We start from the raw sequence: 26248 nt of genomic DNA on the forward strand, positions 1-26248 counted from the left end.
CCTCGCTAATTAATCTGACTATTAATTACATTTATTAATCTATCATTAATTAACCCTCCTTATTTAACCCTGCCATTAATTAACCCCTTCATTAATTAAAACGGCAGTTAATTAACCCGGCAAGTAATTAACCAGTTCTATTAATTAATCCCAATTAACATCAGCTATTCAAATATTAAACAGGATTAATTAATTAAAACCCCAATTATGCCCATAATTAATTCAATTCCCACTTAATTAAACCCAATTAATTCCCGTAATTAAGAACCCCCGCTAATTAGCTATTCTTTTAACTAATTAGCACGCCCAGGAATTAATTAACCCCTTCCAGTAATGAACCATCCCTAATTAATTAAATCCAATTAATGACTGGGCGCTAATAACCTTTAATTAATTAATTAATAGCGCCATTAATCACCCCCAACCCCTTTAATTACCTCATTAACCACCCCCAAGGCACTAATTAAGCCCGAATTCGCTCATTAATTAACGACACCAATTAACCAAGATCCTTTTATTAACAAAACCCCCCCCACCCAAAACGGAGCCACTTCCGGGTTAGGCCACGCCCACTTCCGTGTCAGGTCACGCCCACTTCCGGGTTAGAGCCCATCCACTTCCGGGTCAGGCCACGCCCCCTGTGTTGGCGCCCCCTGGCGGGCCGGAGCTGCGATGACGTCATTTCTCCTTGGGGGGGGGCCTGGGGGGGAGAGAGGAGCAGTGAGAACCAGTATAGACCAGTATAAACCAGTATAGACCAGTATGGACCAGTATAAACCAGTATGGACCAGTACGGACCAGTATAAACCAGTATAAACCAGTATAGACCAGTATAAACCAGTAGGGACCAGTACAGACCAGTATAGACCAGTATAAACCAGTATAGACCAGTATGGACCAGTATAGACCAGTACAAACCAGTACTGACCAGTATGGACCAGTATAGACCAGTATAAACCAGTATAAACTGGTATAAACCAGTATGGACCAGTATAGACCAGTATAGACCAGTACAAACCAGTACTGGCCAGTATGGACCAGTATAGACCAGTATAAACCAGTATAGACCAGCATAGACCAGTATAAACCGGTACAAACCAGTATAGACCAGTATAAACCAGTATGGACCAGTATGGACCAGTATAAACCAGTATGGACCGGTATGGACTGGTACAGACCAGCATGGACCAGTACAGAACAGTATAAACCGGTATAAACTGGTATGGACCAGTATAGACCAGTATGGACCAGTATAAACCAGTATGGACCAGTATAAACCAGTATGGACCAGTATAAACCAGTATGGACCAGTCCGAACCACTATAAACCAGTATAAACCGGTACAAACCAGTATAGACCAGTACAAACCAGTACTGACCAGTATGGACCAGTATAGACTGGTATGGACCAGTATGGACCAGTATAAACCAGCATGGATTGGTATGCACCAGTATAGACCAGTACAAACCAGAACAAACCAGTATAAACCAGTATAAACTAATATAAACCAATATAACCCAGTATAAACCAGTCCCCCATTTTCCCCCCCAAAATCCCCATTTCTCACTCCAAAATCGCCGTTTTTGCACCCAAACCTCTCCCTCTGTGTCCTCCCAGTATAACCCAGTATAAACCAGTCTGGACCAGTATAAACCAGTATAAACCAGTCCCCCTTTCACTCCCCAAAATCCCCATTTTTCATCCCCCAAAATCCCCGTTTTTCCCCCATAAAATCCCCGTTTCTCGCTCCAAAATCACCGTTTTTTCACCCAAACCTCCCTCCCAGTCCCCTCCCAGTATAAACCAGTATAAACCAGTACAAACCAGTTCATCCCAGTCCCCCTTTCACCCCCCAAAATCCCCATTTTTCACCCCAAATTCCACATTTTTTCCCCATAAAATCCCCGTTTCTCGCTCCAAAATCGCCATTTTTTCACCCAAACCTCCCTCCCAGTATAAACCAGTATAAACCAGTATAAACCAGTTCCCCTTTCACCCCCAAAATCCCCGTTTTTCCCCCATAAAATCCCCGTTTCTCGCTCCAAAATCCCCAGTTTTTCACCCAAACCTCCCCCTCTGTCCCCTCCCAGTCCATCCCAGTATAAACCAGTATAAACCAGTATAAAAGTCACCGGTAGACGCCGACCACCACGGCGTGGTCCCTCTCGTAGGGCTCCAGGGTCAGCTGCTCCTGCGGCTTCATCCTCTCGGCCGTCATCTTCCTCACCTCGCCCGCGAACACGGCCTCGGCCGGCGCCGTCGAGTCGATGCAGTTCGCCTGCGGGGAGCGGGCAGGACCGGTTTGAACCGGCTTAGAACCAGTTTAGAACCGGTTTGAACCGGTTTAGAACCAGTTAGAATCAGTTTGAACCAGTTTAGAATCAGTTAGAACCAGTTAGAACCGGTTTAAAACCAGTTAGAACCAGTTAGAACCGGTTAGAACCAGTTTGAACCAGTTTGGACCGGTTTAGAACCAGTTAGAACCAATTTGAACCAGTTTAGAATCAGTTAGAACCAGTTAGAACCAGTTTGAACCGGTTTAGAATCAGTTTGAACCGGTTTAGAACCAGTTAGAACCAGTTAGAACCGGTTTAAAACCAGTTAGAACCAGTCAGAACCAGTTTGAACCAGTTTGAACCGGTTTAAAACCAGTTAGAACCAGTCAGAACCAGTTTGAACCGGTTTAGAACCAGTTTGAACCGGTTTAGAATCAGTTAGAACCAGTTAAAACCGGATTAGAACCAGTCAGAACCAGTTAGAACCAGTTAGAACCAGTTTAAAATCAGTTAGAACCAGTCAGAACCAGTTTGAACCGGTTTAGAATCAGTTAGAACCCGTTTGAACTGGCTTAAAACCAGTTAGAACCAGTTTAGAACCAGCTGGAACCAGTTAGAACCAGTTAGAACCGGTTAGAACTGGTCAGAACCGGTGTAGAACCAGTCGGAACCAGTTAGAACTGGTTTAAAACCAGTTAGAACCAGTTTAAAACCAGTTCAAACCAGTTAGAACCAGTTTAAAATCAGTTAGAACCAGTTAGAACCAGTTAGAATCGGTTAGAATTGGTTAGAACCAGTTTAAAACCAGTTTGAACGAGTCGGAACCGGTTAGAACCGGTTTAACACCAGATAGAACCAGTTCAACACCAGTTAGAACCAGTTAGAACCGGTTCAACATCAGTTTGAACCAGTTGGAACCGGTTAGAACCGGTTTGAACCAGTCGGAAACAGAATCAGTTAGAACCGTTTAGAACCAATGAAAACACCAGTAAGAACCAGTTAGAACCAGTTTAAAACCAGTTTGAACCAGTTAGAACCAGTTTGAACCCAGGAAAACCAGTTAAATCCCAGTCAAAACCAGTTAGAACCGGTTTGAACCAGTTTGATCTAGTTCAACACCAGTCAGAACCAGTTAGAACCGATTAAATCCCAGTCAGAACTGGTTTGAACTGGTTAGAACCAGTTCAACACCAGTTGGAACCAGTCAGAACCAGTTAGAACCGGTTCAACACCAGTTTGAACCAGTTAGAACCTGTCAGAACCAGACCTATACTGGTCTATACTGGTCTGTACTGGTCTGTACTGGTCCCTACTGGTTTATACTGGTCTGTACTGGTCTGTACTGCTCTGTACTGGTCTGTACTGGTTTATACTGCTCTGTACTGGTCTATAGTGGTCTGTAGTGGTCTATACTGGTCTGCACTGGTCTATACTGGTTTATACTGGCTTATACTGGTCTGTACTGGTTTATACTGCTCTGTACTGGTTTATACAGGTCTGTACTGGTTTATACTGGTCTGTACTGGTTTATACTGGCCTGTACTGGTTTATACTGCTCTGTACTGGTTTATACTGGTCTGCACTGGTCTATACTGGTTTATACTGGCTTATACTGGTTTATACTGGTCTGTACTGGTCTGTACTGGTTTATACTGGTCTGTACTGGTCTGTACTGGTCTATACTGGTCTGTACTGGTTTATACTGGTCTGTACTGGTTTATACTGGTTTATACTGGTCTGTACTGGTTTATACTGGTCTGTACTGGTTTATACTGGTCTGCACTGGTCTATACTGGTTTATACTGGCTTATACTGGTTTATACTGGTCTGTACTGGTCTGTACTGGTTTATACTGGTCTGTACTGGTCTGTACTGGTCTATACTGGTCTGTACTGGTTTATACTGGTCTGTACTGGTTTATACTGGTTTATACTGGTCTGTACTGGTTTATACTGGTCTGTACTGGTTTATACTGGTCTATACTGGTTTATACTGGTTTATAGTGGTCTGTACTGGTTTATACTGGTCTGTACTGGTTTATACTGGTCTGTACTGGTCTGTACTGGTCTGTACTGGTTTATACTGGTTTATACTGGTTTGTACCTTGATGGAGATGAGGAAGTGCCCCCCGCAGCGCAGGAAGTGATGCGCGTTCAGCGCCACCATCCGCGACTGCTCTGTACTGGTTTATACTGGTCTGTACTGGTTTATACTGGTCTGTACTGGTTTATACTGGTTTATACTGGTCTGTACTGGTCTGTACTGGTTTATACTGGTCCGTACCTTGATGGAGATGAGGAAGTGCCCCCCGCAGCGCAGGAAGTGATGCGCGTTCAGCGCCACCATCCGCAACTGCTCTGTACTGGTTTATACTGGTCTGTACTGGTTTATACTGGTCTGTACTGGTTTATACTGGTCTATACTGGTTTATACTGGTCTGTACTGGTTTGTACTGGTTTATACTGGTTTATACTGGTCCGTACCTTGATGGAGATGAGGAAGTGCCCCCCGCAGCGCAGGAAGTGATGCGCGTTCAGCGCCACCATCCGCGACTGCTCTGTACTGGTTTATACTGGTCTGTACTGGTTTATACTGGTCTGTACTGGTTTATACTGGTTTATACTGGTTTATACTGGTCCGTACCTTGATGGAGATGAGGAAGTGCCCCCCGCAGCGCAGGAAGTGATGCGCGTTCAGCGCCACCATCCGCGACTGCTCTGTACTGGTTTATACTGGTCCGTACTGGTCTATACTGGCCTGTACTGGTTTATACTGGTCTATACTGGTTTATACTGGTCTGTACTGGTTTATACTGGTCTATACTGGTTTATACTGGTCTGTACTGGTTTATACTGGTCTGTACTGGTTTATACTGGTTTATACTGGTTTATACTGGTTTATACTGGTCCGTACCTTGATGGAGATGAGGAAGTGCCCCCCGCAGCGCAGGAAGTGATGCGCGTTCAGCGCCACCATCCGCGACTGCTCTGTACTGGTTTATACTGGTCTGTACTAGTTTATACTGGTTTATACTGGTCTGTACTGGTCTGTACTGGTTTATACTGGTTTATACTGGTTTATACTGGTTTATACTGGTTTGTACCTTGATGGAGATGAGGAAGTGCCCCCCGCAGCGCAGGAAGTGATGCGCGTTCAGCGCCACGATTCGCGTCTGGTCCGGCTGCGCCACGTCGGCGAAGATGACGTCAACCATGCCTGGGGTTAATTAATTATCATCCCAGAATTAATTAATTGTCAGCTCAGAGTTAATTAATTTTCAGCCCAGAGTTAATTAACAGCCAGGAGTTAATTAATTATCATCCCAGAATTCCCATCCTGGAATTAATTATCATCCTGGAATTAATTATCAGCCCAGAGTTAGTTAATTAACAGCCTGGAGTTAATTAATTAACAGCCCGGAGTTAATTAATTATCAGCCCAGAGTTAATTAATTAACAGCCCAGAATTAATTAATTATCATCCTCAAATTAATTAATTATCATCCCAGAATTCCCATCCTGGAATTAATTATCATCCCTGAGTTAATTAACAGCCCAGAGCTAATTAACAGACTGGAGCTAATAAATTATCATCCCAGAATTAATTATCATCCCAGAATTCCCATCCTGGAATTAATTATCATCCCAGAATTAATTATCAGCTCAGAGTTAATTAATTATCAGCCCAGAGTTAATTAACAGCCAGGAGTTAATTAATTATCATCCCAAAATTAATTAATTATTATCCCAGAATTCCCATCCCAGAATTGTCATCCCAGAGTTAAATAATTATCAGACCAGAGTTAATTAACTGCCTGGATTTAATTAATTATCGTCCCAGAATTAATCAATTATCAGCCCACAGTTAATTAATTATTAGCCCAGAGTTAATTAACAGCCTGGAGTTAATTAATTATCATCCCAGAATTAATTAATTATTAGCCCAGAGTTAATTAACAGCCAGGAGTTAATTAATTATCATTCCAGAATTAATTATCAGCCCAGAGTTAATTAATTATTAGCCCAGAGTTAATTAACAGCCTAGAGTTAATTAATTATCATCCCAGAATTAATTAATTATTATCCCAGAATTCCCATCCCAGAATTGTCATCCCAGAGTTAAATAATTATCAGACCAGAGTTAATTGACTGCCTGGATTTAATTAATTATCGTCCCAGAATTAATCAATTATCAGCCCACAGTTAATTAATTATTAGCCCAGAGTTAATTAACAGCCTAGAGTTAATTAATTATCATCCCAGAATTAATTATCAGCCCAGAGTTAATTAATTCTCATCCCAGAATTCTCATCCCGGAATTCATTATCATCCCGGAGTTAATTATCAGCCCAGAGTTAATTAACAAGCTGGAGTTAATTAATTAACAGCCCAGAATTAATTAATTATCAGCCTGGAATTAATTAATTATTAGCCCAGAGTTAATTAACAGCCTGGAGTTAATTAATTAACAGCCCAGAATTAATTAATTATCATCCCGGAGTTAAATATCAGCCCAGAATTAATTATCAGCCCAGAATTAATTATCGTCCCAAAATTAATTATTAGCCTGGAACTCATTATCAGCCTAATATTAATTATCATCCCAGATTTAATTAATTATCATCCCAGAATTAATCATCATCCTGGAATTAATTACCATCCCGGAATTAATTATCAGCCTGGAATTAATTATCAGCCTGGAATTAATTATCAGCCATGAATTAATTACATATCAGCCTGGAATTAATTATCATGCTGGAATTAATTATCAACCCAGAAATAATTATCAGCCTAGAATTAATTATCAGCCCAATATTAATTATCAGCCTGGAATTAATTAATTATCACCCCAGAATTAGTCGTTGTTCTGGAATTAATTGCCATCCCAGAATTAATTATCATCCTGTAATTAATTACCATCCCAAAATTAATTATCATCCTGTAATTAATTATCAGCCTGGAATTAATTATTAGCCCAGAATTAATTATCATCCTGTAATTAATTATTAGCCTGGAATTAATTATCAGCCCAGAATTAATTATCAGCCTGGAATTCTCATCCAGGAATTCCACCCAAAACACCAAAATTCCCATTGAGGATCCTGAAATTCCACCTGGGAACACAAAACCTCCTCAAAACACCCCAAAATTCCACCTGGGAACCCCAAAACCTCCTCAAATCACCCCAAAATTCCTCAAACCCCCCAAAATTCCACCTGGGAACCCAAAAATTCCACCTGGGAACCCCAAAACCTCCTCAAATCACCCCAAATTCCTCTCCAGGATCCCAAAACCACATCAAAACACCCCAAAATTCCACTCCAGGAACCTCAAACCCCCAAAAATTCCATCTGGGAACCCCAAAACCACCTCAAAACAACCCAAAAATCCCCCAAAATTCCTCAAACCCCTCAAAATTCCACCTGGGAACACAAAATTCCCCTCCAGGACCCCAAAACCACCTCAAATCTCCCCAAAATTCCACTCCAGGAACCCCAAAATTCCACCTGGGAACACAAAATTCCATCTGGGAACCCCAAAACCGCCTCAAAACACCCCAAAATTCCTCAAACCCCCCAAAATTCCACCTGGGAACCCCAAAATTCCACCTGGGAACCCCAAAACCTCCTCAAATCACCTCAAAATCCCACTCCAGAACCCCAAAAACCACCTCAAAACACCCCAAAATTCCACTCCAGGAACCTCAAACCCCCAAAAATTCCACCTGGGAACCCCAAAATTCCATCTGGGAACCCCAAAACCGCCTCAAATCACCCCAAAATTCCACCTGGGAACCCCAAAACCACCTCAAATCACCCCAAAATTCCTCTCCAGGAACCTCAAACCCCCCAAAATTCCACCTGGGAACACAAAATTCCATCTGGGAACCCCAAAATTCCATCTGGGAACCCCAAAACCACCTCAAATCACCCCAAAATTCCTCTCCAGGAACCTCAAACTCCCCAAAATTCCATCTGGGAACCCCAAAATTCCACCTGGGAACACAAAATTCCACCTGGGAACCCCAAAACTGCCTCAAATCACCCCAAAATTCCTCTCCAGGACCCCAAAATCCCAAAAATCTCTCTCCAGGAACCCAAAATTCCACCTGGGAACACAAAATTCCATCTGGGAACCCCAAAACCACCTCAAATCACCCCAAAATTCCACCTGGGAACCCCAAAATTCCACCTGGGAACCCCAAAACCGCCTCAAATCACCCCAAAATTCCTCTCCAGGAACCTCAAACCCCCAAAATTCCATCTGGGAACACAAAATTCCATCCGGGAACCCCAAAATTCCACCTGGGAACCCCAAAACCACCTCAAATCACCCCAAAATCCCCCAAAATTCCTCAAACCCCCCAAAATTCCATCTGGGAACCCCAAAATTCCATCTGGGAACCCCAAAACCACCTCAAATCACCCCAAAATTCCTCTCCAGGACCCCAAAATCCCAAAAATTTCTCTCGAGGAACCCAAAATTCCACCTGGGAACACAAAATTCCTCTCCAGGAACCCAAAACCACCTCAAATCACCCCAAAATTCCACCTGGGAACCCCCAAACCTCCTCAAATCACCCCAAAATTCCACCTGGGAACCCTAAAACCCCCTCAAATCACCCCAAAAATCCTCTCCAAGAACCTCAAACCCCCCAAAATTCCACCTGGGAACCCCAAAAACCACCTCAAAACGCCCCAAAAATCCCCCAAAATTCCTCAAACCCCCCAAAATTCCACCTGGGAACCCAAAATTCCTCTCCAGGACCCAAAAACCTCCTTAAATCACCCCAAAATTCCCCCAAAATTCCTCAAACCCCCCAAAATTCCATCTGGGAACCCCAAAACCGCCTCAAAACACCCCAAAATTCCTCCCCAGGACCCCAAAATTCCTCTTCAGGAACCTCCAACCCCCCAAAATTCCAACTGGGAACCCCAAAACCCCACAAAACCCCCCAAAATTCCACCTGGGAACACAAAATTTCATCTGGGAACCCCAAAACCCCACAAAACCCCCCAAAATTCCTCAAACCCCCCAAAATTCCACCTGGGAACCCCAAAATTCCATCTGGGAACCCCAAAACCGCCTCAAATCACCCCAAAATTCCACTCCAGGAACCCCAAAACTACCTCAAAACCCCCCAAAATTCCTCAAACCCCCAAAATTCCACCTGGGAACACAAAATTCCACTCCAGGAACCCCAAAAACCTCCTCAAATCACCCCAAAATCCCCCAAAAATCCTCTCCAGGACCCCCAAAAACGTTTGTGTGGGTGCCCCAGGTGTCCCCAGATGTGTCCCCAGGTGTCCCCAGGTGTGTCCCCAATGTCCCCAGGTGTCCCCAGGTGTGTCCAGGTGTCCCCAGGTGTGTCACACCTGTCCCCTGATGTCTCCAGGTGTATCCCCAATGTCCCCAGGTGTGTCCCCAATGTCCCCAGGTGTGTCCGAGGTGTGTCCAGGTGTCCCCAGGTGTGTCACACCTGTCCCCTGATGTCCCCAGGTGTGTCCCAGGTGTGTCCCAGGTGTGTCCCAGGTGTTCCGGGTGTATCACACCCATCCCCAAGTGTGTCACACCTGTCCCAGGTATGTCCCCAATGTCACCAGGTGTGTCACACCTGTCCCAGGTATGTCCCCAATGTCACCAGGTGTGTCACACCTGTCCCAGGTATGTCCCCAACGTCACCAGGTGTACCACACCTGTCCCAGGTGTCCCCAGGTGTGTCTCACCTGTCTCAGGTGTGCCCACCTGTATTCAGGTGTGTCACACCTGTCCCAGGTTATGTCCCCAATGTCACCAGGTGTATCACACCTGTCCCCGGTATGTCCCCAAGTGTGTCACAGGTGTCCCCAAGTGTGACCCCAGGTGTCCCCAGTGTCCCCAGGTGTGTCTCACCTGTCCCCAGGTGTCCCCAGGTGTGTCTCACCTGTCCCCAGGTGTGTCTCACCTATCAGCATCCGGTATTTGTGTGGGTGTCGCGCGTCCTCGATCACCGGCACCACGTTCGTTCTGTTCCCAATGTCCCCAGGTGTGACCCCAATGTCCCCAGGTGTGTCCCCAGGTGTGTCCCCAATGTCCCCAGGTGTGTCCCCAATGTCCCCAGGTGTCCCCAGGTGTGTCTCACCTGTCCCCAGGTGTCACTCACCTATCAACATGCGGTACTTGTGTGGGTGTCGCGCGTCCTCGATCACCGGCACCACGTTCGTTCTCTTCTTGGCCACGTTCAGCAGGTCCCGGCCCGAGCGGTGCGAGAACTCCACGGCGTAAACCACGCCCTCCTGGGGACAGGTGAGACACACCTGAGACACCTGGGGACACCTGGGGACACACCTGGGGACCTTGGGGACACACCTGGGGACAGGTGAGACACACCTGAGACACCTGAGACACCTGGGGACACCTGGGGACACGCCTGGGGCATAAACCACACCCTCCTGGGGACAGGTGAGACACACCTGAGACACCTGGGGACACACCTGAGACACCTGGGGACACCTGGGACAGGTGTGACACACCTGGGGCATAAACCACGCCCTCCTGGGGACAGGTGAGACACACCTGAGACACCTGGGGACACCTGGGGACAGGTGTGACACACCTGGGGACACACCTGGGGACAGGTGAGACACACCTGAGACACCTGGGGACACCTGGGGACATTGGGGACACCTGGGGACACACCTGGGGACAGGTGAGACACACCTGAGACACCTGGGGACACACCTGAGGCACCTGGGGACACCTGGGGACACACCTGGGGACAGGTGAGACACACCTGAGACACCTGGGGACACCTGGGGACACACCTGAGACACCTGGGGACACCTGGGGACACACCTGGGACAGGTGTGACACACCTGGGGACATTGGGGACACCTGGGGACAGGTGAGACACACCTGAGACACCTGGGGACACACCTGGGGACAGGTGTGATACACCTGGGGACATTGGGGACATTGGGGACACCTGGGGACACACCTGGAACAGGTGTGATACACCTGGGGACATTGGGGACACCTGGGGACAGGTGAGACACACCTGAGACAGCTGGGGACACCTGGGGGCAGGTGTGACACATCTGGGCACATTGGGGACACCTGGGCACAGCTGGGGACAGGTGTGATACACCTGGGGACATTGGGGACACACCTGAGACACCTGAGGACACACCTGGGACAGGTGTGACACACCTGGGGACACCTGGGGACAGCTGGGACACCTGGGACAGGTGTGATACATCTGGGGACAGCTGGATCACCTGGGGACAGGTGTGATACACCTGAGTACAGCTGGGGACACCTTGAGGACACCTGGGGACGTTGGGGACACACCTGGGACACAACTGGGGACATATCTGGGGACACCTGAGGACAGCTGAGAACACCTGCGGACACTGGCGGACAGGTGAGGTACACCTGGGGACACCTGGGACAGGTGTGATACACCTGGGGACACACCTGGGGACACACCTGGGGACACACCTGGGGACACACCTGAGCTCACCTGGTGGCCATGGGACCTCGGGGTCACCAGGGGTCACCAAGGGTCACCAGGGGTCACCGGTGCCCCCCAGGGTCACCTGGGGCAGGTGGGGACAGGACCCGGGGACATCGCACGGAGCCGGCGTCACCTGTGCCAGGTGAGAGCTCGGGGACACCCCCAGGTGTGTCCAGGTGTGTCCAGGTGTGTCTGTACCTGTCCAGATGAGTCCAAGTGTGTCCAGGTGTACCCAGGTGTGTCCAGGTGTATCCCAGGTGTGTCCAGGTGTGTCCAGGTGTATCCCAGGTGTGTCCAGGTGTATCCCAGGTGTGCCTGTACCTGCCCCAGGTGTGTCCAGGTGTGCCTGTACCTGCCCCAGGTGCGCCTGTATCTGTCCAGGTGTACCCAGGTGCGTCCACATGTGCCTGTACCTGTCCCAGGTGGGTCCACGTGTACCCAGGTGTACCCAGGTGTATCTCAGGTGTGTGTTACCTGTCTCAGGTGTATCCCAGGTGTATCTCAGGTGTATCCAGGTGTACCCAGGTGTACCCCAGGTGTATCTCAGGTGTATCCAGGTGTACCTTACCTGTCCCACGATGTCGGAGACGTGGCTGACGGTGGTACCTGAGGCAGCCCCCAGGTACAGCCCAGCTGTGTCACCTGTCCCAGGTGTACCCAGGTGTGTCCAGGTGTGTCCCAGGTGTGTCCAGGTGTCCTCAGGTGTATCTCAGGTGTATCCAGGTGTACCTTACCTGTCCCACGATGTCGGAGACGTGGCTGACGGTGGTACCTGAGGCAGCCCCCAGGTACAGCCCAGCTGTGGTACCTGTCCCAGGTGTATCTCAGGTGTGTGTTACCTGTCTCAGGTGTACCTTACCTGTCCCACGATGTCGGAGACGTGGCTGACGGTGGTACCTGAGGCAGCCCCCAGGTACAGCACGCGGGCTCCGGGCCGGATGTGGATTTGGTCGATGCCCCCCAGGATGGCGGCCGCCAGCTTGGAGCGGAACGGGTTCCAGGCGCGGTACTCCACCGAGGCCTCGCCCTCCTGGAAACCAGTATGGACCAGTACAGACCAGTTAAAACCACTACAGACCAGTATAAACCAGTATAAACCAGTATAAACCAGTATGGACCAGTATAAACCAGTACACCCCCCAAGATGGCGGCCGCCAGCTTGGAGCGGAACGGGTTCCAGGCGCGGTACTCCACCGAGGCCTCGCCCTCCTGGAAACCAGTATAAACCAGTACAGACCAGTTAGAACCAGTATAAACCAGTATGGACCAGTTAGAACCAGTATAAACCAGTATAAACCAGTATAAACCAGTATAAACCAGTATAAACTAGTACACCCCCAAGATGGCAGCCACCAGCTTGGAGCGGAACGGGTTCCAGGCTCAGTACTGCAGGGAGGCCTCGCCCTCCTGGAAACCAGTATGGACCAGTATAAACCAGTATGGACCTGTATAAACCAATATAGACCACTATGGGCCAGTATGGACCAGTATAGACCAGTATAAACTGATATAAACCAGTATGGACCAGTATAAATCAGTATAAACTGGTATGAACCAGTATAAACCAGTATGCACCAGTATGGACCAGTATAAACCGGTACGGACCAGTATGGACCAGTATAAACCAGTGCAAATCACTCCTTCACAGTATAAACCGGTACAGACCAGTATGAACCAGTATGGACCAGTACAAACCGGTACGGACCAGTATAAACCGGTACAGACCAGTATGGACCAGTATAAACCGGTACGGACCATTATGGACCAGTATAAACCAGTACAGACCAGTGTAAATCACGCCTTCCCAGTATAAACTGGTATGGACCAGTCAGAACCAGTATAGACCAATATAAGCCGGTATGGACCAATACAGACCAGTATAAACTGGTATGGACCAGTATAAACCTGTATGGACCAGCATAAACCGGTATGGACCAGTACAGACCAACATAAACCAGTATAGACCAGTACAGACCAGTATAAACCAGTATAAACCGGTATGGACCAGAATGGACCAGTTAAAACAGGGATGGACCAGTATAAACCGGTACCTCCCAGTACAAACCAGTATAACCAATAACCCCAGTATAAACCAGTGCAAACCAGTCCCTCCCAGTATAAACCAGTATAAACCAGTAAAAACCAACAGAAACTGATATAAACCAGTATAAACCAGTATAAACCAATACAAACCCATAAAAACCAGCATAAACTGGTATAAACCAGTATAAACCAGTAAAAACCAGTATAAACCAGTATAAACCAGTAAAAACCAGCATAAACTGGTATAAACCAGTATAAACCAGTATAAACCAGTATAACCAGCATAAACTGGTATAAACCAGTATAAACCAATAAAAACCAGTATAAACCAATAAAAACCAGCATAAACTGGTATAAACCAGTATAAACTGGTATAAACCAGTAAAAACCAGTAAAAATCAGCATAAACTGATATAAACCAGTATAAACCAGTATAAACCAGTAAAAACCAGTAAAAATGAGCATAAACTGGTATAAACCAGTATAAACCAGTATAAACCAGTAAAAATCAGCATAAACCAGTATAAACCAATATAAACCAATATAAACCAGTAAAAACCAGCATAATCTGGTATAAACCAGTGTAGACCAGTATAAACCAGTAAAAACCAGTAATAAACCAGTATAAACCTGTAAAAACCAGTATAAATCAGTAAAAACCAGCATAAACTGGTATAAACCAGTATAACCAGTATAACCCAGTATAAACCAGTACAAACCAGTACCTCGACGCTGATGCGTTTCTCCCCGTACACCGACTCTCCCGGCACCAGGTTCCGCGTCACCAGCGCGTCCTCACGGCCCCGGCAGATGAACACACCTGGAACACACCTGGGTCAGCACACCTGGGGACAGCTGGGGTACACCTGAACCACCTGAGATACACCTGAGATACACCTGAGATACACCTGGGGACACCTGAGATACACCTGGGGACACCTGGAGACACCTGAACCACCTGAACCACCTGAGATACACCTGAACCACCTGAGATACACCTGGGGACACCTGAGATACACCTGGGGACACCTGGGGACACCTGAACCACCTGCGATACACCTGGGGACACCTGAGAGATACACCTGGGGACACCTGAGATACACCTGGGGACCCCTGGGGACACCTGAACCACCTGAGATACACCCGAACCACCTGAGATACACCTGGGGACACCTGAGATACACCCGAACCACCTGAGATACACCTGGGGACACCTGGGGACACCTGGGGACACCTGAACCACCTGAGATACACCTGAGAGACACCTGGGGACACCTGAGATACACCTGAGATACACCTGGGGACACCTGAGATACACCTGAGATACACCTGGGGACACCCGAACCACCTGAGATACACCTGGGGACACCTGAACCACCTGAGATACACCTGAGATACACCTGAGATACACCCGAACCACCTGAGATACACGTGGGGACACCTGGGGACACCTGAGATACACCTGGGGACACCTGGGGACATCTGAGATACACCTGGGGACACCTGAGATACACCTGGGGACACCTGGGGACACCTGAGATACACCTGAGATACACCTGGGGACACCTGGGGACACCTGAGATACACCTGGGGACACCTGAGAGATACACCCGAACCACCTGAGATACACCTGGGGACACCTGAGATACACCTGGGGACACCTGAGAGACACCTGGGGACACCTGGGGGACACCTGAGATACACCTGGGGACACCTGGGGACATCTGGGGACACCTGGGAACACCTGAGAGATACACCCGAACCACCTGAGATACACCTGGGGACACCTGAGATACACCTGGGGACACCTGGGGACACCTGGGGACACCTGGAGACACCTGGGGACACCTGAGATACACCTGGGGACACCTGGGGACACCTGAGATACACCTGAGATACACCTGAGATACACCTGGGGACACCTGGGGACACCTGAGATACACCTGGGGACACCTGGGGACACCTGAACCACCTCAGATACACCTGGGGGGACACCTGGAACCTATAGACCCGTCCCAGTCTCTCCCAGTATCCCCAGTTCCCCTCCCAGTATGTCCCAGTATCCCCAGTTCCCCTCCCAGTCCCTCCCAGTATGTCCCAGTATCCCCAGTAACCCGTCCCAGTCCCTCCCAGTATGTCCCAGTGTCCCCAGTTATCCTCCCAGTCCCTCCCAGTATGTCCCAGTATCCCCAGTTACCCTCCCAGTATGTCCCAGTATGTCCCAGTATGTCCCAGTATCCCCAATTCCCCTCCCAGTCCCTCCCAGTTCCCCTCCCAGTATCCCCAGTTCCCCTCCCAGTATGTCCCAGTATGTCCCAGTATCCCCAGTTCCCCTCCCAGTATGTCCCAGTATCCCCAGTAACCCGTCCCAGTCCCTCCCAGTATGTCCCAGTATCCCCAGTTCCCCTCCCAGTTCCCATCCCAGTATGTCCCAGTATGTCCCAGTATCCCCAGTTACCCTCATGCCGGTGCGGCTCCACCGTCACTTTTTTCCCGCCTTTGAAGCCTCCTCTGGCTCCGCCCCCTCGGCCTCGGCCCCGCCCCCGGGGGCCGCCTCTGGCCACGCCCCCTCCTCTGGCCACGCCCCCTCCTCTGGCTCCGCCCCCTCGGGCCACGCCCCCTCCTCTGGCCACGCCCCCTCCGCGGGGAGAGAAACCGGAACCTGCCGAGGGAAACTGGGGTTACTGGGAGGGACTGGGAGGGACTGGGAGGGACTGGGAGGGGAACTGGGGTTACTGGGAGAGACTGGGAGGGACTGGGAGAGACTGGGAGGGGTTACTGGGGATACTGGGAGGGACTGGGAGGGGTTACTGGGGATACTGGGAGGGGAACTGGGGATACTGGGAGGGGTTACTGGGGTTACTGGGAGGGGTTACTGAGGATACTGGGAGAGACTGGGAGGGGTTACTGGGGTTACTGGGAGGGGTTACTGGGGTTACTGGGAGGGACTGGGAGGGAATCTGGGGTTACTGGGGATACTGGGAGAGACCGGGAGGGGAACTGGGAGAGACTGGGAGGGACTGGGAGGGGTTACTGGGGTTACTGGGGAAACTGGGAGAGACTGGGAGGGGTTACTGGGAGAGACTGGGAGGGGTTACTGGGAGGGGTTACTGGGGATACTGGGAGGGGTTACTGGGAGGGGTTACTGGGGATACTGGGAGGGGTTACTGGGAGGGGCTGGGAGGGAATCTGGGGTTACTGGGGATACTGGGAGAGACTGGGAGGGACTGAGAGGGGAACTGGGAGGGGAACTGGGGATATTGGGGATACTGGGAGAGACTGGGAGGGGTTACTGGGGTTACTGGGAGAGACTGGGAGGGGTTACTGGGGTTACTGGGAGAGATTGGAAGAGGAACTGGGGATACTGGGAGGGGTTACTGGGAGGGACTGGGAGGGGCTGGGAGGGAATCTGGGGTTACTGGGGATACTGGGAGAGACTGGGAGGGGTTACTGGGGATACTGGGAGGCACTGGGAGGGACTGAGAGGGGAACTGGGAGGAGAACTGGGGATACTGGGAGAGGTTACTGGGGATACTGGGAGGAGAACTGGGGATACTGGGAGAGGTTACTGGGGATACTGGGAGGGGTTACTGGGGATACTGGGAGGGGTTACTGGGGATACTGGGAGAGGTTACTGGGGATACTGGGAGGGGTTACTGGGGATACTGGGAGGGGTTACTGGGGATACTGGGAGGGGTTACTGGGGATACTGGGAGGGGTTACTGGGGTTACTGGGAGGGGTTACTGGGGATACTGGGAGGAGAACTGGGGATACTGGGAGGGGTTACTGGGGTTACTGGGAGGGGTTACTGGGGATACTGGGAGGGGTTACTGGGGATACTGGGAGGGGTTACTGGGAGGACACTGGGGCTCCCCGTGCGGGCAGCAGGGGGGTTACTGGTTTGTACTGGTCTGTACTGGTTTATACTGGGACTCACCTCTGCCCCGGAAGCCGCCGCGTCCCCCTCGGGGGCTGAAACCTGCGGGGAACTGGTCAGACTGGGAGATACTGGGAGATACTGGGAGCCTCCCAGTGCTCCCAGTTTGGCTCCTCCACCTCCCCCAGTTCCCTCCCAGTAACTCCCAGTAACCCCCAGTTCCCTCCCAGTAACTCCCAGTAACCCCCAGTTCCCTCCCAGTTCCCTCCCAGTCCATCCCAGTTCCCTCCCAGTCCATCCCAGTTCCCTCCCAGTTCCCTCCCAGTCCATCCCAGTTCCCTCCCAGTCCCTCCCAGTTCCCTCCCAGTTCCCTCCCAGTCCCTCCCAGTCCATCCCAGTCCCTCCCAGTTCCATCCCAGTCCATCCCAGTTCCTCCCAGTCCATCCCAGTCCCTCCCAGTTCCATCCCAGTCCATCCCAGTCCCTCCCAGTCCATCCCAGTCCATCCCAGTTCCCTCCCAGTCCATCCCAGTCCATCCCAGTTCATCCCAGTTCGTCCCAGTCCATCCCAGTTCATCCCAGTTCCTCCCAGTTCATCCCAGTCCCTCCCAGTCCATCCCAGTCCCTCCCAGTTCCATCCCAGTCCATCCCAGTCCCTCCCAGTTCATCCCAGTCCATCCCAGTTCCCTCCCAGTCCATCCCAGTCCATCCCAGTTCATCCCAGTTCGTCCCAGTCCATCCCAGTTCATCCCAGTTCCTCCCAGTTCATCCCAGTCCCTCCCAGTCCATCCCAGTTCATCCCAGTCCATCCCAGTTCATCCCAGTTCGTCCCAGTCCATCCCAGTTCATCCCAGTCCATCCCAGTTCCATCCCAGTCCATCCCAGTTCCATCCCAGTCCCTCCCAGTCCATCCCAGTTCATCCCAGTCCATCCCAGTTCATCCCAGTTCGTCCCAGTCCATCCCAGTTCATCCCAGTCCATCCCAGTTCATCCCAGTTCCTCCCAGTTCATCCCAGTCCCTCCCAGTCCATCCCAGTCCATCCCAGTTCCATCCCAGTCCCTCCCAGTCCATCCCAGTCCATCCCAGTCCCTCCCAGTCCATCCCAGTCCATCCCAGTTCATCCCAGTCCATCCCAGTCCATCCCAGTCCATCCCAGTCCATCCCAGTTCCCTCCCAGTCCATCCCAGTCCATCCCAGTTCATCCCAGTCCATCCCAGTTCCCTCCCAGTCCATCCCAGTCCATCCCAGTTCATCCCAGTCCATCCCAGTCCATCCCAGTCCATCCCAGTCCATCCCAGTTCCCACCCGGCCTCATCTCGCCGCTTTCTCCACGCGGGGCTCGCGCGCCTCTGCCGGAACAGGAAGTGACGTCACAATAAACGCGTCACGCACGCGACGCTCTGGCCCCGCCCCCTCCCCGCCGGTCGCGTCCTCAGAGCGCCCCAAGGAGGCTCCGGAGCGGATTTTGGGGTAAAAACCGGGGATTTTGGGGTAAAAAACGCGGATTTTGGGGTAAAACCGGGAGTTTTGGGGTAAAAAATGCGGATTTTGGGGTCTCTAACTGGGTATTTTTGGTGCCTGGGGGGGTTTTGGCCTCATTTCGGGGCAATTCCCGCGGACTCCGGGGCGCTGGCGGCTCCGGGTCGCCGCCATTTTTCCTCCGGGAGAGACGCTCCGCCCCGGACCCGCCTCTCTGTGCCCTTTAGTGACGTCATTTCCGGCGACTCTCCGGCGCTTCCGGCGTGACTCGTTGGTTCCGGCGAGCGGCGAGCGAGGGTGAAAGTGACTTTGAGAACTGGGACGGACTGGGAGGAACTGGGGGGGACTGGGGGGAACTGGGAGAGACTGGGAGGAACTGGGATGGACTGGGAGGGGAACTGGGAGGAACTGGGATGGACTGGGAGGGGAACTGGGAGCACTGGGAGGGTCGGGAAGGGCACTGGGGGCGGTTTAGGACTGACTGGGGTGAGCTGGGATAAACTGGGATGGAACTGGGAGCAACTGGGAGGGGACTGGGAGGTTACTGGTTTGAACTGGGATGGACTGGGAGCAACTGGGAGGAACTGGGATGGACTGGGATGGAACTGGGGGGTTACTGGTTTGATCTGGGGTGGAACTGGGATGAACTGGGAGGGAACTGGGATGAACTGGGAGGGACTGGGATGAAGTGGGAGGGAACTGGGATGAAGTGGGAGGGACTGGGATGGACTGGGATGGAACTGGGGGGTTACTGGTTTGAACTGGGAGGGGACTGGGATGGACTGGGATGGAACTGGGGGGTTACTGGTTTGAACTGGGAGCGACTGGGAGGGGACTGGGATGAACTGGGAGGGAACTGGGAGGTTACTGGTTTGAACTGGGAGCGACTGGGAGGGGACTGGTTTGAACCGGGGCGGAACTGGGATGGACTGGGAGGGAACTGGGGGGATTACTGGGATAAACTGGGATGGAACTGGGAGGGAACTGGGAGGGAACTGGGATGGACCTGGGGGGTTACTGGTTTTAACTGGGAGGAGACTAGGATGGACTGGGAGGAACTGGGATGGACTGGGAGGGAACTGGGGGGTTACTGGTTTGAACTGGGAGGGGATACTGGGATGGGTCTGGACCGAACTGGTTTGAACTGGTTTGAACTGGTTTGAACCGCTTTAAGCCGCTTTGAACTGGTTTGAACTGGTCCATACTGGCCCATACTGGTTTGTACTGGTCCATACTGGTCTATACCGGTCCATACTGGTTTATACTGGTCTATAGTGGTCCGAACCGGTTTGAATTATCCCGGTCCCCCCAGCAGTGCTGATTAATTAATTAATGAGTTCCCAAATTAATGAGGAGCCAATGGCAGATCGCTGGAGCTTTAATTAACTCCTTAATTACCTTAATTAAATTAATTAAATTAATTAAATTAATTCAGGGGCTCCTAATTAGTTCCGTCGATTAATCCCTTAATTAATAATTAATTGCTTAATTAATTGCTTAATTAATTACTTAATTAACGTTTAATTGTCCCTTAATTTGTTTCCATCACTGCTTTATTGTCTTTTCATCCCAGCCCGGGATTAATTAACCACTAATTAACGCATCTTAATAGGCTCTTGTGGGCGTTAATTAGTTAACACAGCATTAATTAGCATTATTAATTAGCGTCCAACGTTGATTTTTGTTGGCTTTGCCCTCATTTGGGTTAATTAAGGTTTTAATTAAGGTTTTAATTAGACCTTTGGATTGCTAATTAATTAGCAGGGTGCTAATTAGCCTGTTAATTACCCTCCACGTCAATCATTGTCGTGCCAGGGCGGGATTCATTAATTGCTTAATTAATAATTGCAGGAGGTTTTGATTAATGCTGTTGGTTACTAATTAGTTAAATTAAGCACTAATTAATATGCTAATTGGTTAATTAAGTGCTCATTAGCAGCCTTAACGAGCTAATTTGTTCGTAATTGGTTTCAGGCTCATTTTTAACTCCAATTCTCTATTAATTAGGTCATTCAGTAATTAATTAGTCACAGAGCTTTATTAATTAATACCACATCTTGTTAGGTAACTTGGCTGCTAACAAGTTAATTAGGCGCTCATTAGCATAATTAATGATTTTTTAATGTTAATTTGTGCCAGGTTCAGGCTCATTTTGAATTTTAGAAGAGAACTAATTAATAGCTTAATGAACTAATTAATAGACTGGAGTAATAATTAATTAACCAGCTACTAATCAGTGTTTTTGGTTAGTTAATTAGCAGCTAATTACCCTAATTAACAACTCCAGAGAGGAGGGGCCTCCAAATCTTCATTCCCCCCCCCGTAATTAACGACCCCTGAGTCTAATTAACGAGCTCAGGCCGGTAATTAACGCCCGGTGGGGGAGGGTGGAGTCCTCCAGGTGCTAATTAAGGTCTCTAATTAGGTTAATTAGGTTAATTAGCGTGGCTGGTGGTATCTAGGCCAGGCTGGGGTGCTAATTAAGGTCTCTAATTAGGTTAATTAGCATGGCTGATGACATGTAGGCCAGGCTGGGGTGCTAATTAAGGTCTCTAATTAGGTTAATTAGCATGGCTGATGACATGTAGGGCAGGCTGGAGTGCTAATTAAGGTCTCTAATTAGGTTAATTAGGTTAATTTGCATGGCTGGTGGCATCCAGGCCAGGCTGGGGTATTAATTAAGGTCTCTAATTATGTTAATTATGTTAATTAGGTTAATTAGGATGGCTGAAGACATTAAATCCAAGCTGGCTCGTTACAAGACCGCGCCCTTCGACAGGGGCTGAGTGCCCTGGGTGCTAATTAACCTCTCTAATTAGGTTAATTAGCGTGGCTGATGACATTGAGGCTAGGCTGGGGTGCTAATTAAGGTCTGTAATTATGTTAATTAGGTTAATTAGGATGGTTGAAGACATTAAATCCAAGCTGGCTCGTTACAAGACCGCGCCCTTGGACAGGGGCTGAGTGCCCCGGGTGCTAATTAACCTCTCTAATTAGGTTAATTAGCCAGGGTTGGTGTTGTGAAGGCCAGGCTGGGTTCCTGGGTGGTAATCAAGGTCTCTAATTATGTTAATTAGGTTAATTAACATGGCTGAGGACATTAAATCCAAGCTGGCTCGGTACAAGACCGCGCCCTTGGACAGGGGCTGAGTGCCCTGGGTGCTAATTAACCTCTCTAATTAGGTTAATTAGCGTGGCTGATGGCATCCAGGCCAGGCCGGGGTGCTAATCACAGTCTCTAATTACGTTAATTAGGTTAATTAGGATGTCTGAGGATATCAAGTCCAAGCTGGCTCGTTACAAGACCGCGCCCTTCGACAGGGGCTGAGTGCCCTGGGTGCTAATTAATCTCTGTAATTAGGTTAATTAGCCATGGATGGTGTTGTGAAGGGCAGGCTGGGTTCGGGGGTGCTAATCACAGTCTCTAATTATGTTAATTAGGTTAATTAGGATGGCTGAGGATATCAAGTCCAAGCTGGCTCGTTACAAGACCGCGCCCTTCGACAGCCGCTTCCCAAACCAGAACCAGACCCGGAACTGCTGGCAGAACTACCTGGGTACGGAGTGGGGACAGGTGTGACACACCTGGGGACATTGGGGACACCTGGGGACAGGTGTGACACACCTGGGGACATTGGGGACACCTGGGGACAGCTGGGGACAGGTGTGACACACCTGGGGACACCTGGGGACATTGGGGACACCTGGGGACATTGGGGACAGGTGTGACACACCTGGGGACATTGGGGACACCTAGGGACACCTGGGGACACCTGGGGACACCTGGGGACAGGTGTGACACACCTGGGGACACCTGGGGACATTGGGGACACCTGGGGACACCAGAACTACCTGGCTATCCTAGGAGTGTCCCCAATGTCCCCTCGATGTCCCCAGATTTCCAGCGGTGCCAGCGTGCCATGGCTGCCCGTGGTGCCGATGCCAGCCCGTGCCAGTGTCCCCAATGTCCCCTCAATATCCCCAATGTCCCCAATGACCCCAATGACCCCAATGTCCCCAATGTCCCCAGTGTCCCCAATGATGTCCCCAATGACCCCAATGTCCCCAATGTCCCCAATGTCCCCAATGTCCCCAATGTCCCCAATGATGTCCCCAATGACCCCAATGTCCCCAATGTCCCCAATGTCCCCAATGTCCCCAATGTCCCCAATGCCCCCGATGTCCCCATTGTCCCCAATGTCCCCAATGTCCCCAATGTCCCCATTGTCCCCAATGATGTCCCCTCGATGTCCCCAGATTTCCAGCGGTGCCAGCGTGCCATGGCTGCCCGTGGTGCCGATGCCAGCCCGTGCCAGTGTCCCCAATGTCCCCAATGTCCCCAATGTCCCCAGTGTCCCCAATGTCCCCAATGTCCCCAATGTACCCTCAATGTCCCCAGATTTCCAGCGGTGCCAGCGTGCCATGGCCGCCCGCGGTGCCGATGCCAGCCCCTGCCAGTGTCCCCAATGTCCCCAATGTCCCCAGTGTCCCCAATGTCCCCAATGTCCCCAATGTCCCCAATGTCCCCAATGTCCCCATTGTCCCCAGATTTCCAGCGGTGCCAGCGTGCCATGGCCGCCCGTGGTGCCGATGCCAGCCCGTGCCAGTGTCCCCAATGTCCCCAATGATGTCCCCATTGTCCCCAGATTTCCAGCGGTGCCAGCGTGCCATGGCCGCCCGTGGTGCCGATGCCAGCCCGTGCCAGTGTCCCCAATGTCCCCAATGATGTCCCCATTGTCCCCAGATTTCCAGCGGTGCCAGCGTGCCATGGCCGCCCGCGGTGCCGATGCCAGCCCGTGCCAGTGGTATTTCCGCGTCTACAAGTCCCTGTGTCCCACGTCCTGGGTGAGTGCCACCGTCACCGGGGTCACCGGGGTCACCTGGGGTCACCGGGGTCACCTGGGGTCACCACGGGGTCACTGGGGTCACCACAGGGTCACCACGGGGTCATCAGAGGTCACCAAGGGTCAGCAGGGGTCACCTGGGGTCACTGGGGGTCACCAGGGTCATCACGGGTCATTGGGGTCACCAGGGGGTCACCTGGGGTCACCACGGGGTCACCTGGGGTCACCTCGGGTCACTGGGGTCACCACAGGGTCACCAAGGGTCACCAAGGGTCACCTGGGGTCACCAAGGGTCACCACGGGGTCAGCAGGGGTCACCTGGGGTCACCAAGGGTCACCACAGGGTCACCACAGGGTCATTGGGGTCACCACAGGGTCACCATGGGGTCGCAGGGGTCACCACAATGTCACTGTCCCCAACTGCCCCTGGGGTCACCATGGGGTTACCAAGGGTCACCTGGGGTCACCATGGGGTCACCACGGGGTCACCAGGGGTCCCCTGGGGTCAGCATGGGGTCATCAAGGGTCACCTCGGGTCACCTGGGGTCACCTCGGGTCACTGGGGTCACCACAGGGTCACCGGGGTCACCTCGGGTCACCTGGGGTCACCAAGGGTCACCACGGGGTCACTGGGGTCATCACGGGTCATTGGGGTCACCACGGGGTCACAGGGGTCACCACAATGTCACTGTCCCCAACTGCCCCAGGGTCACCATGGGGTCACCACGGGGTCACCACGGGGTCACCAAGGGTCACCAGGTTCACCTGGGGTCACCTCGGGTCACCACGGGGTCACCTGGGGTCACCAGGGGTCCCCTGGGGTCAGCATGGGGTCATCAAGGGTCACGACGGGTCACCTGGGGTCACCGCAGGGTCACCGGGGGTCACCAGGGTCATTACGGGGTCACTGGGGGTCACCAGGGTCATCACGGGTCATTGGGGTCACCAGGGGGTCACCAAGGGTCAGCAGAGGTCACCAAGGGTCAGCAGAGGTCACCACAGTGCCACCGTTCCCTGGGGTCACCACGGGGTCACCACGGGGTCACCAGGGTCATCACGGGGTCACTGGGGGTCACCTGGGGTCACCAAGGTCACCAGGGGGTCACCAAGGGTCACCACAGGGTCACCACGGGGTCAGCAGAGGTCACCACAGTGCCACCATCCCCAGTGTCCCCTGGAGTCATCACAGGGTCACCAAGGTCACCAAGGGTCACCACAGGGTCACCACAGGGTCACCATGGGGTCACCATGGGGTCACCAATGCTGTCCAGGGGTCACCAAGGGTCAGCAGGGTCACCACAGTGCCACTGTCCCCAGTGTCCCCAGTGTCACCTGGGGTCACCATGGGGTCACCAAGGGTCACCAGGGTCACCACGGGGTCACCACGGGGTCACCAGGGTCAGCAGGGGTCACCACAGTGCCACCGTCCCCAGTGTCACCTGGGGTCACCACAGGGTCACCAAGGGTCACCATGGGGTCACCACGAGGTCACCAGGGTCAGCAGGGGTCACTACAGTGCCACCGTCCCCTGGGGTCACCAGGGTCACCACGGGGTCACCAATGGTGTCCAGGGGTCACCAAGGGTCAGCAGGGGTCACCAAGGGTCACCACAGTGCCACCGTCCCCTGGGGTCACCACGGGGTCACGAGGGGGTCACCATGGGGTCACCACAGACATCCTGAGAGTGCCCAAAGTGTCCCCAGAGTGTCCCCAAGGTGTCCCCACGGTGTCCCCCCAGTGTCCCCACGGTGTCCCCCCAGTGTCCCCACGGTGTCCCCAAGGTGTCCCCAAGGTCCCCAAGGTGTCCCGATGTCCCTGAGGATCCCCACAGTGTCCCTGGGAGTGTCCCCAAGCTGTCCCCAAGGTCCCCACGGTGTCCCCACGGTGTCCCCACGGTGTCCCCATGGTGTCCCCATGTCCTTGAGGGTCCCCCCAGTGTCCCCACGGTGTCCCCAAGGTCCCCACGGTGTCCCCACGCTCCCCAACCCCCACGGTGTCCCCAAGTGTCCCCTCTGTCCCCTCAGGTGACCACGTGGGACGAGGCCCGTGAGGAGGGGACCTTCCCCGGCAAGATCTGAGCGTCCCCACCCCCCCCGGGTGACACTGGTGACACCGCGGCGGGGGAGGGGGGGTGGCACCGGTGACACCGCGGCGGGGGAGGGGAGGGGACACGGCTGTCACCCCCCCGGGAGGGAACAGGCGGTGGCACCGCCAATAAAGGGTTAAAAACTGG

The 26248-nt window shown here is 51.7% G+C and overlaps 2 protein-coding genes across 4 annotated transcripts; one reads left to right on the forward strand and one right to left on the reverse strand.

Annotated features, from left to right (window-relative positions):
• Positions 1 to 534: 534 nt before the first annotated feature.
• Positions 535 to 19103, reverse strand: FBL (fibrillarin). 3 transcript variants are annotated; one of them, XM_058860073.1, is made up of 10 exons: positions 18998 to 19103; positions 17753 to 17794; positions 16273 to 16476; positions 14540 to 14634; positions 12631 to 12801; positions 10769 to 10810; positions 10419 to 10581; positions 5380 to 5492; positions 2133 to 2278; positions 595 to 700 (listed from the first exon to the last, which is right to left on the reverse strand). In XM_058860073.1, exons 1-10 carry the CDS (start codon positions 19005 to 19007, stop codon positions 679 to 681), a joined length of 1008 nt encoding a protein of 335 aa, XP_058716056.1. In that variant the 5' UTR covers positions 19008 to 19103; the 3' UTR covers positions 595 to 678. The 3 variants fall into 3 exon arrangements, with proteins under 3 accessions (XP_058716057.1, XP_058716056.1, XP_058716055.1); XM_058860072.1 differs by having other exon boundaries at positions 10419 to 10572; positions 10757 to 10810; XM_058860074.1 differs by lacking the exon at positions 10769 to 10810 and having other exon boundaries at positions 535 to 700; positions 10419 to 10551.
• Positions 19024 to 26248, forward strand: LOC131590180 (cytochrome c oxidase subunit 6B1). The gene is made up of 5 exons (XM_058860092.1): positions 19024 to 19162; positions 19399 to 19489; positions 22612 to 22728; positions 23916 to 24016; positions 26040 to 26248. Exons 3-5 carry the CDS (start codon positions 22623 to 22625, stop codon positions 26091 to 26093), a joined length of 261 nt encoding a protein of 86 aa, XP_058716075.1. The 5' UTR covers positions 19024 to 19162; positions 19399 to 19489; positions 22612 to 22622; the 3' UTR covers positions 26094 to 26248.

Source organism: Poecile atricapillus, chromosome 32 (assembly GCF_030490865.1).
Source record: "Poecile atricapillus isolate bPoeAtr1 chromosome 32, bPoeAtr1.hap1, whole genome shotgun sequence".
NCBI classification, from domain to species: domain Eukaryota; kingdom Metazoa; phylum Chordata; class Aves; order Passeriformes; family Paridae; genus Poecile; species Poecile atricapillus.